Source organism: Emydura macquarii, unplaced genomic scaffold (assembly GCF_026122565.2).
Source record: "Emydura macquarii macquarii isolate MOO-44397 ecotype Brisbane River unplaced genomic scaffold, CSIRO-AGI_Emac_v2 contig_2768, whole genome shotgun sequence".
NCBI classification, from domain to species: domain Eukaryota; kingdom Metazoa; phylum Chordata; order Testudines; family Chelidae; genus Emydura; species Emydura macquarii.
Genome location: NW_027132905.1, coordinates 31495159 through 31512960, shown reverse-complemented (window position 1 = coordinate 31512960; position 17802 = coordinate 31495159). Strand labels below are relative to the sequence as shown.

The 17802-nt window shown below is 42.2% G+C and overlaps 2 protein-coding genes and 1 pseudogene across 3 annotated transcripts in view; all 3 read right to left on the bottom strand.

Moving 5' to 3' along the window:
- The window catches only part of LOC137165623 (protocadherin gamma-C5-like), a 336971-nt gene that overhangs the window by 193662 nt on the left and 125507 nt on the right, over nucleotides 1-17802 (bottom strand). The window lies entirely within an intron of this gene.
- Nucleotides 744-3424, bottom strand: LOC137165866 (protocadherin gamma-B5 pseudogene; annotated as a pseudogene).
- On the bottom strand, nucleotides 3229-17384 carry LOC137165865 (protocadherin gamma-B1-like). The gene is made up of 2 exons (XM_067567376.1): nucleotides 14664-17384; nucleotides 3229-3540 (listed from the first exon to the last, which is right to left on the bottom strand). The coding sequence occupies exons 1-2, from the start codon at nucleotides 17091-17093 to the stop codon at nucleotides 3229-3231; spliced, it is 2742 nt and encodes a 913-aa protein (XP_067423477.1). The 5' UTR covers nucleotides 17094-17384.

The following is a 17802-nucleotide window of genomic DNA, read 5'->3' as shown; positions in this document are numbered from 1 at the left end:
TCGTAAAGAACTGTGAAAGAATCTCTCAGAAGTTCTGCTTACACCTATATGCAAACATTTTATGTTATTCCTTCGGGGCGACCAACAATTTTCCTAGTTGCTTTGTTTTAGATATGCTCTTGATGCTTTAATCCTCAGAGCCTGATGAACAGAAGGAAAAAGGGTGAAAGAAAGACAGGAATGAGAGGAAGACCAAATTGTGTATCAGACTAGAAATTAAATTTTTATCCTGGAATAATTTTTTTTAATATTTAGGGGGAAATTTAATTATCATATTCTTAGGAAATTTTCTATTTATGTAACAATGTTTATTTCTGTGTCACTTTATTTTTCCATGCTATGGATGAAGCATATTAAAAAAGATCTTTATGGTTACATTTTTATTCATACCCATTCCAATTAAAGGCAGAGAAAGATATGATAATGTGGACATAAAGTAAAGTCTTAAAATGACAATTATTATAATAGGTTGAAACCACTTAGTGATATTGTATATCTCTTTTGGGATAAGTGCATCATGACATATTCCACTCTTATCAGGAAACTATTGCTTCTTAACTTGTCCCTTCAATGAACTTGGCACCAAAATATGTAACCACTTAAAAAGAAAGTTCTTTACGGAAAGCAAGCTTCATTACATAAAATAAAAAAAATGTATACATAAACTAATTAGTCAAGCAACGACTTATGGTAAATATTATTCAAAAGGTTCAAGAGACATTCTCACTAGAAATTAAACGGTTTCAAAATGCAGGCAGATATACTAGCGCATCACTATAGAATCTCACCTCAGGGATTGTGTCCACCTCGGAAGTTGGATCTCCAGGAGCAGAATTACTGCTCATCTGTAGCATTGCCGAGTTGTCCTTGCAAAGAATATTCTCCTCTGTGAAGTTCTGACCATTTGATTTTAGGAGATTAAATGCCTTTCTTCCAGAGTCTGCGGCTAAACACAGATTATAGTTATACGGTAAAGTCCCATCGCAGTAGTTGGGGGGGAATAGGGGACCCGACTTGGAAAAAGGCTCAGAACCTAAACATCGCAAAACTGGGTGATTCTTAGACTTTGTCAATTTCATCCCAATGGCCAGTGTAACTGTCAGGAGGAATAAAAATGAGATCAAGGCTAACGCCAACACTAAGTAAAACTGTAAATCAGACTGAGATGCCGAGTCACCTGATTGGTCGCTCATTTCCGGAAGAGCCTCTTGGAAGTTCTCGGCAAACACCAAGTGGAGAGTCACTGTGGCGGAGAGAGGCGGCTGCCCGTTATCCTTCACCAGGGCGACCAGCCGGTGCTTCACAGCATCTCTGTCCAAAAAGGCGCGGGCTGTCCTGAGCTCCCCGCTGTGCAGCCCCATGCTGAAGAGCGCCGGTTCCGTGGCCTGGAGCAGGTGGTAGGAGAGCCAGGCGTTGTGTCCGGAGTCAGCATCCACCGCCACCACCTTAGTCACCAGATAACCTGCCTCGGCCGAGCGAGGGACCATCTCGAACGAGGCGGAGCCATCGGCTCCGAGGGAAGGGTACAGGATGCGAGGGGCGTTATCATTCTGATCCAGAATAAACACCCGGACGGTCACATTGCTGCTCAGAGGCGGGGACCCGCCGTCTTGGGCCTTCACTTGCATTTCAAACTCCCGGAATTGCTCGTAGTCGAAGGAGCGCTGCGCATAGACAGCTCCAGTCTGGGAGTTAATGGAGATGTAGGAGGAGAGAGGCACCTCCTCGGTGTTGCTGCTCACGATGGAGTAAGTGACTCGGGCGTTCTGGTCCAGATCCCGGTCTGAGGCTGTTACACTGAAAACAGAGGCCCCCGAGGGATTGTTCTCTGGCACATAAGCGGTGTAGGAAGGTTTCTCAAAGACAGGGGCATTGTCATTGACATCCGAGATTTGCAACAGGATGGTTTTCTGTGTGGAGAGCGGGGGAGTGCCTTTGTCTGTGGCTGTGACTGTGATATTGTACTCCGGGGTCCTCTCCCTGTCCAGGGTGCTGTCTGTGAGGAGCTTGTAATAATTATTAGAGGACGACACTATTTTAAAAGGCAAGTTGTGTTGCAGATGACATGTGACTGCTCCATTTTCACCGGCATCGCGGTCATAGGCTTTGATCAGAGCTATCACTTTCCCGGGGACTGAGTCTTCGGAGACAGGACTGGACACGGATGTTAGAGTCACTTCTGGGGCGTTGTCGTTCTCGTCAATAATTTCTATCTCGACTTTGCAGTGACCTATGAGATCACCGCCATCTCTGGCTTCTATTCCCAACATGTATTTATTGTTCTTTTCAAAATCCAAAAGCCCTGTACTTGTAATGTCGCCTTTCTCTGGATCTAGAGTGAATAAATTGCGCTCTGTGTCTTGTATGTCACTGAAGGAGTAGGTGATCTTTGCATTCAATCCCTCATCCTTATCCACGGCTTTCACCTGAAGAACTAAGGAGCTTTTTGGTAGATTTTCCCTCAAGCTGACTTTGTAGATTTCCTTAGTGAATACTGGAGGATTGTCATTGGCGTCAGAAATTTTAAAGTTAATCATAACTGTCCCCGTTCTCAATGGGTCTCCCCCATCCACAGCCGTCAGGGTCAAGTGATGAGAACTTTGCTGCTCCCGATCCAAAGGTTTTTGTAAAATTATTTCCGCCTGCTTAATGCCCTCTGGGGTCTCCTTCACTGATAAGATAAAATGAAGGTTTTTACTGAGCTGGTAACCCTGCAGTGAGTTGGTTCCAACGTCTGGATCTTGCGCAGATTCTACTGGGAATCGTGCACCCGATAGTGTCAATTCACTGATTTCTAAATCAACGTTGTTTCTTTTGAAACGCGGGGCATTATCATTAATGTCCTGGATTTCGATGTTCACATGGTAAATATTTAAAGGATTTTCAACCACAGTTTCAAATGTTAGGACACAGAGGAGTTTCTCCCCGCATATCTCCTCCCGGTCTATCCTGTCATTCACATACAGACTGCCATTTTCCCCATTCACACGGAAGTATTGCTTTTCCGAACTAACACTCAGTTTTCGCTGCGGTAATTCTCTGACATCCAACCCCAAATCCATAGCGAGATTACCCACAAAGGAACCTTTGGCCATTTCCTCAGGAATAGAATAACGACCATGCTCAGACACCACCCGGCAGTACCAAGGGAATAAGAAGGGAAACAACAGTACCTGCAGTCTCACTGCCCGGCTCATATCTCTGAGCCTGATTTCCATCTCAGTCACTCTACTTGCCTGTCTGGTCTGAATAGATTCTGTGTTTTAAATTAATCCCATCACACTGAAAGATTTCCCGGTAACTTCCATGTAAACACAACGAACGTCTTTCTCTAGTAGCACACCAGAGAATTTCTTTCCTCTGCAAATGTGTGAGAGCTTTCCCCTGCTCTGTTTTCTCTCGGATCTGCGTTGTGTTACTGAGCTCGCACTGCAGAAGACTCCTATGGATCTTCAGCAGCAGCTCCTGCACCGCGTTGGCCAACAGCGGCACCTTCAGTATCGGACGCAAAACTGCAACTCGTGAAAGAATTTTATAATCCTGATAATGCAGCGAAATAAAACTATATTTCTTATTTAGAATCGTAACTCTTTTCACAAATGTAAACTGCATAACCGTAGGGAAAAGTGTAAACTGCTTGGCATTAATTTTAATTGCACTTTCTTGTGTTTTCTGTGATATTTTGTAATGTGCAGGTTCCACAACTGTTTGATTCATGTTTTAAAAATGGCATTGTGTAGGATTAGATACTTTCTCGATCTGAAAGACAAAGTTTCCCTGAATTCCTAAATTTTGTGACCTATAGTGGCTGTATAGAGGGAACCAGATTCTGATTTTAGTTACAGCAATGTAAAGGCAGAATGACCATTCTGACTCCATGGACACAGCTTGAGCCAATAGACAAGACAAAGTAGTGAGAATCATTACACTGCGGTTATGTCCCTCCTCGCTATTGATTTGCTCCAGCATTTGTCTAGTCACTTAAGCCCTCTGTGTTTCACTCTTCCATTTTAGAAAGTGGGAGATAATACTGGCACTGGTACCTTTGCAAACTATTTTAAACGTCTGACTATAAAGTGCTATATAAGCGCTAAACATTATTATTACTCTAAATTCGTATCTCTATAAATGAGAGCAGATTCTGGCCCAAAGAACATTATTTTTATGTACAGAACTAAAAATGTCAACAATTGAGAGTGTTGAAACTGAAATTAAATAAGCAACTGTAAATTATGCTTAATGTATATGACCAATCAGTCACAGATTTACAGTTTTTAAGCCCGTCGTCAAGAACTACTAATAGCATCTAGTCTGACCTAGCACACAGCAAAGGACATAGAATTTCACCCAATAATTCCTGCAGTGGGGGAACTATTCTTCCCTAATACGTAAGTGACATTATTAGATCATTACAAGTCGTGATTTAATCATATTTTTAGAAAGACATCCACACTTTTGTAAAAATTCCGTGATGATGAAATAGCTACTTCTTTCAAAAAAGCTGTTAATTGCTATCACTATCAAAAAGTTGTCTAATATTTCCAATCTGAATATTTCTGACTTTAGCTTTCTGTCATTGCCTCTTGTCATGCCTGTCTGCTGTATTAAAGATCCTCTTAAAATCAGGTATCTTTTCCCAGTCTAGTTACTTGTACTCCACGTTGAAGTTCCATGTTAACCTTATTTTCATTAATTTTCTCACTATATGGCATGTTGTCCAGTCTTCTCATCATTTTTGTAACTCTTCTCTGAACCCCTTCCATTCTCAACATCCCTTTCAAAATGTGGACACCACAAATGGACAGTATTCCAGGAATAATCTCACCAATACAATATGTTGAGATAATATCATCTCCATACCCCTGTTCCATATCTCTACTCCTGTGCCATATCCTTCCATTTATACAAATAGTGATGGTGTTATCCCTTTTTGCAGCAACATCACAGTGAGAGCTCATTCAGATGCCCTGACTTTCTTCTCCTTTTCCCTGTCAACTACACAGAAGCTTTTAATCTTTTCTCCTCCTCTAACCCCTCCACATGCCCTAGTGACCCCATCTTCTGATAGCCCTTCTGCCCACTTTCATCCTCTTCCTTCCTTTTCTCCTAATCCCTTCCCTCCGCTGTGGCTCTTTCCCCTCACAATACAAGCATGTTTTACTCTCTGCCATTATATAAACCAACCAACCAACCCAGCTTTGTCCATACTTGACTCTCCAGTCACCACCCCATTTCCCTTCCCCCCTTACATCTCTAAGCTTGTTGAATGCACTGTTTAAAATCACTCTATGGAGCCTCTCTACTGCAATGCTATGCTAGACTCTCTGCAAGCTGGGTTCCATCTTGTGGACACCACTGAAAGTATTCTCACCAAAGTATCTAATGAACTTTTTTAGTCAAAGCTTACAATCAGTATTCAGTACTTAGCTTGTCAACTGCCTTTGAAACTGTCAGCCAGCCTCTTCTTCTTACAATATTGTCCTACCTTGGCTTCTATGACTTTGTCCTCTCCTGGTTTTCCTCTGACCTCTCTAATGGCTCCTTCAATGTATCCTTCAAAGGGCCCTCTTCATCCACCCCTCTGTCTTTTGTCCTTTTCTCCCTTTACACCTTATCTCTGGGTAATTTCACAAATAAATTAAACAATAAACTATTATCTTTGCACTGGTGACTTAATCTATCTCTCTACTCCAGACCTGTGTCCTTCAGTCCAAACTAAAATCTGGGCCTGTGTCTTGGACATGTCATGAATGTCTAGCTATCAGCTCAAGCTAAGAATGACTAAAACAAAGCTTTTCATCTTCCTTCCAAACTCTCCCCTCTTCCTGCATTTTTTAATCACTGTGGGCAATATCACCATCCTGCCTGTCACTCACACCAGTAATCTGGGTGTCATCTTTGACTTGGAACTCTCTCTAAATCCACATATCCAAGTTATGTCTAAATCTTGATGATTTTTGCTGCATACCAGATCTAACATATGGATTTGCTAACCATCCAAACAGGTATAAATATCATCCAAGCTCTCATCATCTTATGTCTTGAGTACCGCAACATCTTTTTTTCTGGCTTTGGCAAATGCAGTCTTGTCATGGTAATATTCATTTCTGCTGCTTGAAAAGATCATTTTCCAGACCATTTCTTTGGCAAGTCACTGTTCTTTTTGCATCCCTCCACTAGCACTTCTTCTTTGTAACATCAAACATAAGATATTTGTCTTCAATTCAAGGCCCTTCCTGTCCTATCCCCACCCTATCTATCATCTCTCATTCACTATCGAGATGTCAGCTGCCACCTCCAATCAGCTAATGACGACAGCCTGCACGTCCCACTTTTTAAATTTTCATACAAACACCTTCATGCTGATTTCCATGCTGCCCCCACACACATGGGAGGAGGTCCCATACACATCATATTACTTCTTAAACTGTCTTTGCCATGGTGCCTCCAAAAAAACTTGACTATGCAGGTTTTAATGTTGCAGGTTTTAATCACTGTCTATCATGCTGACCAATATTGTTTCATTGTTTTCTAGTATTCCCCCTCTATCTAGCTATACCCATCTGTGTCTCCTGTCTTATAGTTAGATTACTATCTCTAATTGGGGCAGAAACTGTCTTTTTTCTGTGTTTGTACAGCACCCACACACTCCTGGACCACGACTGTGGCTCCAAGACATAATGGTAATACAAGTAAATAAATAATAGAGCCCCGACCAGTACTACCAAGTATGAAATTTGTAGACCAGCAACGACTATATGATATAGTACACGCATTGAATGTAGCCCTCAAAGAACCTTGAAGTACAATAAGTATTAGCCAATTGCATGATATAATTGATGCTACAGCAACAGTAGCAGCTCATCGATTTAACATCAAGCCAACTGATGAAGTGAATCACCAGAAAGCTGTCTATATTAAAGAATCTCCGTGGAAATCAAGGTTAGACCAGAAGATTAAGCTTTTACACCAAGATATCTTCCCACTGGATAATTTGAGAAAAAATCGTTTGAAGATGTGCAGAAAGAATAGCAAATATGGTAGGCGTGCAGCTTGGCTTAACAAAGAAGTCTTTGGAGAACTTAAACACAAAAAAGAAGCTTACAAGCAGTGGAAGCTTGGTCAGATGACTAGGGAGGATTATAAAAATACTGCTCGAACATGCAGGAATGAAATCAGGAAGGCCAAAACACAATTGGAGTTGCAGCTAGCAAGGCACGTGAAGGGGAACAAGAAGGGTTTCTACAGGTATGTTGCCAACAAGAGGAAAATTAGGGAAAGTGTGGGCCCCTTAGAGAATGAGGGAGGCAACCTAGTGACAGAGGATGTGGAGAAAGCTGAGGTACTCAATGCCTTTTTTGCCTCTGTCTTCACAGACAAGATCAACTCCCAGACTGCTTCGCTGGGTGGCACAGAATGGGAAGGAGGCGAACATCCCGCAGTGCTGAAGGAACAGGTCCAAGACTATTTAGAAGGATTGGACATACACAAGTCCTTGGGGCCAGATGCAATGCACCCGAGGGTGCTGGGGGAGTTGGCTGAGGTGATTTCAGAGCCATTGGCTATTATCTTTGAAAGCTCGTGGCACCAGAGGGAGGTCCCTGAGGACTGGAAAAAAGCAAATATAGTGCCCATCTTCAAAAAAGGGAGGAAAGAGGATCCGGGGAACTACAGACCGGTCAGCCTCACTTCAATCCCTGGAAAAATCATGGAGCAGGTCCTCAAGGAATCCATTTTAAGGCACTTGGAAGAGAGGAAGGTGATCAGGAACAGTCAACACGGATTCACCAAGGGAAAGTCATGCCTGACCAACCTGATTGCTTTCTATGATGAGGTGACTGGCTCTGTGGATGTAGGGAAGGCGGTAGACGTGATATACCTTGACTTTAGCAAAGCTTTTGATACTGTCTCTCACAGTATTCTTATCAGCAAGTTAAAGAAGTATGGGTTGGATGAATGGACTATAAAATGGATAGAGAACTGGCTAGAGCATAGGGCTCAACGAGTAGTGATCAATGGCTCCATGTCTAGCTGGCAGCCGGTCACAAGTGGAGTGCCCCAGGGGTCGGTCCTGGGGCTGGTTTTGTTCAACATCTTCATTAATGATCTGGAAGATGGGGTAGATTGCACCATCAGCAAGTTTGCAGATGACACTAAGCTGGGGGGAGTGGTAGATACCCTGGAAGGTAGGGATAAGATACAGAAGGACCTAAACAAACTGGAGGATTGGGCCAAAAGAAATCTAATAAGGTTCTACAAAGAAAAGTGCAGAGTCCTCCACTTAGGAAGAAAGAATCCCATGCACAGCTACAGACTGGGGACCGACGAGCTAGAAAGCAGCTCTGCAGAAAAGAACCTGGGGGTAACGGTGGATAAAAAGCTGGATATGAGTCAGCAGTGTGCCCTGGTTGCCAAGAAGGCTAATAGCATATTGGGCTGCATTAGGAGGAGCATTGCCAGCAGGTCGCGGGAAGTGATTATTCCCCTCTATTCGGCATTGGTGAGGCCGCATTTAGAGTATTGTGTCCAGTTTTGGGCCCCCCACTACAAAAAGGATGTGGAGAAGTTGGAGAGAGTACAGCGGAGAGCAACAAAAATGATTAGGGGGCTGGAGCACAGGACTTATGAGGAGAGGCTAAGGAAACTAGGCTTGTTTAGTCTGCAAAAGAGAAGAATGAGGGGGGATTTGATAGCAGCCTTTAACTACCTGAAAGGGGGCTCCAAGGAGGATGGGGCTAGACTGTTCTTGGTGGTGGCAAATGACAGAACAAGGAGCAACGGTCTCAAGTTGCAGGGCGGGAGGTCTAGGTTGGACATTAGGAAAAGGTTGTTCACTAGGAGGGTGGTGAAGCACTGCAATGGATTACCTAGAGAGGTGGTGGAATCTCCATCTTTAGAGGTTTTTAAGCTGCGGCTTGACAAATCCCTGGCTGGGATGATATAGCTGAGGTTAGTCCTGCTTTGAGCAGGGGATTGGACTTGATGACCTCTGAGGTCCCTTCCAACTTTAATATTCTATGGTTCTATGGTTCTATGATTCTAAGAGAAAACAGAAATGAATGGCCCTGCAGATGAAATATCAGCTTCATAAAAGGGGTGTAAGAGTTGTGAAGGAACAATGAAAACAGAAGCCCATTGCACTAAGTCATAGATTTGAAAGCTATTCAGTACGAAGCTATCAGTATCAAGAAACCAGGTTCTTCATGAGAGACCCAATGAGATTATTTGACCAGATTGACATTAAAAGCAGAATAAGAAAAAATTGAGAGCCAGTAAATAATGTGGAAGAGTTCCAGTGCTACTGGAAGAAAATATGATCTGAGGATTTATAACATAATCAACAGCAGACTGGACTAAAAATGTTAGAGAAAAAATTAGAAACCACACTATACACAGGACTATTAAAGAAAGAAATAGGTGAGATACTGAGAGGAATGAAAAATAGGAAAGCACCTGGTGCAGATGGGATGCATGGATTCTGGGTGAAACACCTCTCTCCATTGTTTACTTGAACACTTTAATAAATGTTTGAAGAACAGGTGTCCCAGATGGACAATGACAGGAAAGACCATACTCATGAAAAAAGAAAGAAGGCCAGTTATCTTACAAATTATGACTGATCACGTTTGCCAGATATATGGGAACTTCTAACGGTAATTCTGGCAAAGAAGATCCAAATAGTGCTAGCTCACAATGGAATGCTGTGTCCTGAGCAAAAAGACTGCACAATAAACATGAAAGGGGACAAAGGACCAACTCAGGCTGACCAGGAAGATCAAATAAGATGCAAAACGAAGCAAAAAAAAATAGAGATGGTGTGGGCAGAAAAAGCATGTAATGTCATCGACGTTGTGGACCGTCACTATTGAGACAATGAAAATTCACAAGGTCCACCCAAAATAATTTCCTTTTTATGGCAACCAATGGTTAACTGGAAGACTCAACTCTACCAAAATTTGCCAAAGAAAGATCAAAAGATTTACACAGAAATCAGTGTACAGCCAGTGGTGAAGAAAGACAGAACTGAAGATTAACAAACTCATGGCTTGTAGAAGGAAGGAAGGAAGGAGGGAGGGGAAGGGGGGGGGGGAAAATTGTTCCCCAAAGTGCAGAATGTGTTCTGAAAAGAGAGATGGTGCAGCATGCGTTGAATTCCTGCAGGAGCCTGGCTGGTAGAACACATACAATTAGGTCACCAAGTGTATGCACTGGAGTTCCTGTCTCAAGTATGGATTTCAACTAACCATGTGGTGTTATGACTGCCAAATTGAAAACACACTAGAGAATGAAGAGGCTAAGATTTTATGGAATTTTCGCAACTGTCACAGACCAAATGGTGCAGGCAAACAGGCTGGACACAGTTGTTGTAGAAAATAAGAATGTTAATTGATATTGCCACACCAGCAGAGAGAAACATGAAAAGAAACGAGAAGATAGTGAAGTATGAAGAACTCTGCCATGACGCAGAATAATAATGGAAACCTAGAACAAAGAGAATGTCACTGATTACTGGAGCACTTGGAGTGATCCCTAAAGGTATGAATGAGTAATTCAAGAACAAATTAGGAGTGCAAAATATAATGATCAGTGACCTTCAGAAGGCAGCTCTTGTAGACATTTTGAGAATTTTAAGGAAAGTCAAAGGAGAAAAAGTGCATTTCAGAACCTAAAATGTAGGAATTCTGGGGACCTTTTAATCAAATTCTTGACTGCCTAAATCTACTGCGACAAGGAGTGTGAGGTAATATATTTTATTGGACCAACTTCTTGAAGTTGGTTCTTATAACCTCACCCACCTTGTCCTCTAATATCCTTGCACTAACATTGCTACAACAATACTGCATAAACCTATGGAATCTGTTCATGATCAGGATTTATTGGTCACAGATAGGGATACGTTTTAGAAAGTAGTTTCCCCCTTTTATGCTTAAAGATTTTGTATCGGATAAAGATTATTTGTTTCTTTAAAAAAATCTCACGCTGTATTACTGAGGGATGCTGATAACAAGAACCCTTACATCTTTTTTTCAGACTCCCTGCTTCCAAGAGTCCCCCAAAATAAAAGTATAGCCTATAATGTTTGTCTGTAAAGGTATGACTTCGCATTTGGCGTATTAAAACATACCGTGTTTGATTGGGCTCCGATTATACAGCGATCCAGATTACTTGGTGTCAAGGACTCACACCTACAATTATTTACCTTTCCATCAATCTCTGTGTCATCTGAAAATTTTATCAGCAATTATTTTGTGTTTTCTTTCACATCAATGGCAAAAATATGGAATAGCTCCAGGCTGAGATCTGATCCCTGTGAGATTTCAAAACAATCATACTTATTCATCGGTGATTACCAAGTATCAAATTCCTTTTGAAATCTATTAGTTAGCAAGTTTTTAATCATTTTAATATGTATCATGTTGATTTTGTCTAGGGTCAATTTTTTAATTAGAAAATATTTGGTACTAAGCCAACAACCGTATAGACTCCCAAGTATATTACATGAGCACCTTTCTCTTTATCAATCAGACTTGCAATCTTATCAAAAAATATGTTAAATCCAATTAATACGACCTGTTTTCCATTAAAACATGTTGACTGGTACTAGAAAGTTGACCTATAAATGTTATTGATAAAGTCCTGTACGACTATTTTTGCTTGGATTTAAGTCAGGCTAATTGACTAATTTCCTGGATCATTCCCATTTACACTTTAAAAATAACTTTCAGTAAGATTTTACAGGATGATGTGGAAGTTAGAGAGAGAGAGAGAGGGAGGGAGGGAGGGAAAGAAAGAAAGAAAGAAGGAAAGAAAGAAAGAAAGAAAGACTTTCTTAAATGAAGTATTCTTACAGACAATTGAAAACAATTAGAATGTCCTTTTTATTTTGAAAAATGAAAGTGTAAAAACCACATGAGGTTCCTTCGTAGGATTCTTACTCCTGATCAGTGATAAAGATCTTCTGAACAATTATTAGGCGTTGAAAAAAAAAGCATCTCACGAGAGCATGAACATATTCCTCCAAATATACTTTCTATAAAAGAATTCAACATATACAAATCAAAGTATTATACCTACATTTTATATTTTTTAAAAATATGAAGTAAAGTTGATCTTGCCCTCTGCACACATAGGTGTGCACGTGCACATGTACACACATCCACACACAGAGCCACTACCAGTTTAATCTCATGATACACCAATCAGCTTCAGTACATAAGATATCAAAAAGGTAAGTTAAACATTAACTAGAAGAGTGCAAATTTGTTTTATTAAAAAGGCCAATTTCTGACATGAATTTAAACTCGTGCAGCCCTATTAAAATCAATAGTGTTGCCCAGGTGGTCCTTGCTCACCTATCCTTCACTACTTAAAACCACAGCAAAAGCCCTGTGCTTGGATGAAATCAGCTCCTGGATGAAGAATAGCTGGCTAAAGCTGAACCTGAGCAAAACAGAGGTGAGACTAGTGAGAAGAGGAAATTATTTTGAGGGGTTTTCAGCCACGGTGAAGTCTCCTTTAGCTGAAGGTTCACATCTACAATTGGCCAATTCAGTCTGTAATCTAGGAGTACTCTCGGATTTCTTACTGATGCTGAGGTCTCACATAGCAACAGCTGTGCTTAATGATTTCTTTTATCTCCACTTGGTTACGCGACTCCATCCCATCCTGGAGAATGGTAGTCTCAGTTTTTCATGCCCTTGTTACCTCTTGACTGGATTGCAGCAATGCAAGTTTGTCATGAAACCTTCATCATTTAGGAAATTCCATCAAGTACAAAATGCTGCAACTCATCTCCTCAACAATATAGGTTGCCTGTCCTAGACTCATAGACTCTAAGGTCAGAAGGGACCAATATGATCATCTAGTCTGACCTCCTGCTTAATCCAGACCACAAAACTTCACCCATCAACTCCTATAATAAACCTCTAACCTATGACTGAGTTATTAAAGTCCTCAAATAATGGTTTAAAGACTTTAAGGTACAGAGAATCCACCAGCATGTGAGCCGTTAGCTACAGAGGAAGGTGGAATACTCCCGAGAGCCTTTGCCAGTCTTCCCTGGGGGAACATTTCTTCCGACACAAAATATGGTGTTCAGTTAATCCCTGGGCATGTGAGCAAGACTCACCAGCTAGACACCCAAGAAAGAATTCTTTGTAATAACTCCAAACCCACCCCATCAAAGGCCATTGGCGTATCTACCAACAGTACTCAAAGATCAGTCAATTGCCAAATTAGGCTGTCCCATCATACCATCCCCTCCATAAATGTATCACGCTCAGTTTTGAAACCAGCTAGGCTTTTTGCCCTCACTGCTCCCCTTGGAAAGCTATTCTAGAACTTCACTCCTCTGATGGTTAGAAGCCTGCATCTAATTTCAAGTCTAAACTTCCTGATGGCCACTTTATATTCATTAGTTCTTGTGTCCACATTGGCGCTGAACTTAAATAATTCTACTCCCTCCCTGGTATTTATCCCTCTGATGTATTTATAGAAAGTAATCATATCTCCCCAACCTTCTTTTGGTTAGGCTAAACAAGCCAAGCTCTGTGAGTCTCCTCTCATAAGGCAGGTTTTCCATTCAGCAGATCATCCTAGTAGCCCTTCTCTGCACCTGTTCCAGTTTGAATTTGTCTTTCTTAAACATGGGGGACCAGAACTGCACACAGTATTCCAGTGTCTACACTAGCTTCCAATAACATTTCAAATCGTGTTCAAGGTGTTGGTCCTTAACTTCAAAGTGCTTGCTGACCTGGGCCCAGAACACCAAAAAGACTATAACGCTCTGGGAGGAAGAGCATGGTCAACCACTATACTTCTCTGGCAAAATAAAATTCTGAACAATGAGAGTAAAGCCATTTTGGGACGGGGGGAGGGGCAGAACTCTCTCTGGGCGCAGTCTGACACTGTGGAATGAACTCCCTCAGGAACTTAGGACCATCATGAACATCACCACTTTCTGTTCCAAACGCAAGGCACACTTCTTTGACCCTGTGTTCTCTAATATAAACACAGCGCAGTAGGTACGGTATATTTAGTATACATATTATAGGCATACAAGATGCTTCATTGCATATGCTTCTCACTCGGGGGAGAGGATGCCAGAAAAAACAACAAGTGACAGCCGTGAACTCACATTGCTTACTGCACTACTGGAAGAAACTCAGATATGATTGTGATGAGCTAAATATAAAAACCTACATAGAACAGAATAGACAAACTCTCAACGCAGTATGTGCACTGAGGATGCAATCGCGTACTTTTAGTTTTAGTTGTTTTTATATATAGAAATGTACAATTTTGTTTTATGGCTAGATTATTATACATTTAAGCACACGTATATAATATGTGAGTGTCACACACAAACTGACAATCTATACTCATTTTTAAATGCCATAACGAAGCTACTCCTTAACGAATGTTTCACGACGTATCTCATACTTAAGAAAATGCTGATTCACTATACTTTAACGCACTGAAGACACTCCAGAGTACTGGGAACAAATCTGTGTATTAGACCCCTTATCCTAAAGCCATTGACGATACATTGATGATACTAGAAACAGCTAATCCAAACAACAATACTTTGAAGTATAAAGAACCAGTTAAAAGAAATATAATTTAATAAACCCGGAGGTACTAGCCAATCTGTAAAGACTCACCTCTCCAAGTGCTTCTGTTTCCGACTTTTGGTTTCCAGGAGCAGAATTACTGTTCATAGGTAATATTCCACAGTTGTCCCTACGAAGAAGAGTCTCTTCTATGAAGTTCTGACCATTTGATTTTAGGAGACTAAATGACTTTATTCCAGAATCTGCGGCTAAACACAGATTATAGCTATACGGTAAAGTCCCATCACAGTAACTGGGGGGGAATCCGGGACTCGACTTGGAAAAACTATTAGAACCGCAACATCGCAAAACTGAGGGATTCGTCGACCTTCCACATTTCATCACAATGGCCAGTGTAACTGTCAGGAGGAATAAAAACGAGATCAAGGCTAAAGCCAACACCAAGTAAAACTGTAAATCAGACTGAGATGCCGAGTCACCCGATTGGTCGCTCATTTCCGGAAGAGCCTCTTGGAAGTTCTCGGCAAACACCAAGTGGAGAGTCACTGTGGCGGAGAGAGGCGGCTGCCCGTTATCCTTCACCAGGGCGACCAGCCGGTGCTTCACAGCATCTTTGTCCAAAAAGGCGCGGGCTGTCCTGAGCTCCCCGCTGTGCAGCCCCATGCTGAAGAGCGCCGGTTCCGTGGCCTGGAGCAGGTGGTAGGAGAGCCAGGCGTTGTGTCCAGAGTCAGCATCCACCGCCACCACCTTGGTCACCAGATAACCTGCCTCGGCCGAGCGAGGGACCATCTCGAACGAGGCGGAGCCATCGGCTCCGAGGGAAGGGTACAGGATGCGAGGGGCGTTATCATTCTGATCCAGAATAAACACCCGGACGGTCACATTGCTGCTGAGAGGCGGGGACCCGCCGTCTTGGGCCTTCACTTGCATTTCAAACTCCCGGAATTGCTCGTAGTCGAAGGAGCGCTGCGCATAGATAGCTCCAGTCTGGGAGTTAATGGAGATGTAGGAGGAGAGAGGCACCTCTTCGATGTTCCCGTTCAGGATGGAGTAAGTGACTCGGGCGTTCCGGTCCAGATCCCGGTCTGAGGCTGTTACACTGAAAACAGAGGCCCCCGAGGGATTGTTCTCTGGCACATAGGCGGTGTAGGAAGGTTTCTCAAAGACAGGGGCATTGTCATTGATATCCGAGATTTGCAAGAGGATGGTTTTCTGTGTGGAGAGCGGGGGAGTGCCTTTGTCTGTGGCTGTGACTGTGATGTTGTACTCCGGGGTCCTCTCCCTGTCCAAAGACATTTCAGTGATTATTTTATAATAATTAGAAGAGGATGATACTATTTTAAAAGGCAAGTTGTTTTGAATATAACAAGTGACATTTCCATTTTCTCCAGCATCTAGATCACGAACTTTAATTAGAGCTATCACTGTCCCGGGTACTGAGTCTTCCGGAATGGGACTGGACACAGATGTCAACGTCACTTCCGGGACGTTGTCGTTCTCATCAAGAATTACTATTTGAACTTTACAGTGCGCAGTTTGTCCTCCCCCATCCCTGGCTTCTATACGCATCGTGTATGTATTTCTTTCTTCAAAATCCAGAATCCCTGTATTTGTAATTCTTCCATTCAGAGGATCTAAATGAAATTGTTTACGAGCATTTTCCTTAATATTGCTGAAAGAGTACGTGATTTGAGCATTCAACCCTTCATCCTTATCCGTGGCTCGCACCCGAAGCACGAAGGAGCCGTTTGGCAAGTTTTCCCTCAGACTGACTTTGTAGATCTCCTCAGTAAATACGGGGGGGTTGTCATTGGCGTCAGTGACATTAATCCTGATCTGAGCTGTCCCGGATCTGACTGGGTCCCCCCCATCCACGGCCGTCAGGATCAAGTGATGGGAACTTTGCTTCTCCCGATCCAAAGATTTTTCCAAAATTAACTCAACATATTCTTTTTCATCCGGACTCTCGCTTACTGCCAGGATAAAATGCGGGTTCTTGCTTAGTTGGTAACTCTTCAGTGAGTTGACCCCAACGTCTGGATCTTGCGCAGACTCTAGTGGAAACCGCGTACCAGCCAGTGCGGATTCAATAATTTCCAACTCAATGTTGTTTGTCTTGAACCGCGGGGCGTTATCATTAATGTCCTGGATTGCAACATTCACATGGAAAACATTTAAAGGATTTTCCACCACCGTTTCGAGTGTCAGGACACAAAGGGATGCCTCTCCGCATATTTCCTCCCTATCTATCCTGTCATTCACATACAGGTTGCCATTTTCCCCATTCACAGTGAAGTACTGCTTTTCCGAACTGGCATGGAGCCTTCGCTTCGGCAATTCTCGGTTACTTAATCCCAAATCCGTGGCGAGATTCCCCACAAGGGAACCTTTGGCCGTTTCTTCCGGAATCGAATAACGAATCTGCGCCGAGTCCGCCCGGCAGAACAAAGAAAATAAGAAGGGAAAGAACAGTACCTGGCGTCTCACTGCCCGGCCGCTCGGTCTTTGCCTGGTTTCCATACCATGCACTTTCACATACGCTCTCTTCTTTATTCTGTACAAAAAGTGCTTAAAAGTCCAGATATATGGTAAATATCCCAGGTAATGAAGAGAAAACAAATTCAGTTCCTCAGGCTAATTGAACATCTGTCCGGAGGGAGAATTTCTCTGAGCAACTAGGCTGTTTGCGCGTTTCCTCCAGGTTGTTTTCTTTACGATCTGCATTTTGTGATTGAAAAATCACGCTGTTGCCGGCTCTAGCAGAGCTCTGGCTGCAGGTCCGCACCGCATTGGCCAACAGCGGCACCCTGAGCTCAGACGGAGAACTGCAGCAGACATAACTTAAAAAGTCGCCAATAGAGATCTGGACATGAGAAAAGGTATTCTAATACATTTAATATAAATGTTATAACATTATTCTCAATGCAGTCTGTTCTAGCCTTAATTATATTTTGAAATATTCATCGAATCACCCATGTAAGACATGTATATAGTTTACAGTATCATTCTCTTTATCCTTTATCAAAGGTGTTTGCTTCAAAATAATAAGAAAAATGTATAATATGTATTTTTATTATTACTGCATTTTCCTCTCAAGAACCACAGCCCTGGCGGAGGACATGGGGAACCTGATTATGTTTTAATTCTGGTATCATTTTGCGACTGAAATATTTATTCTTAGATCTTGTATACTTGTATAAATTTGTATACTCTGGAGAGAGCAGAGGCG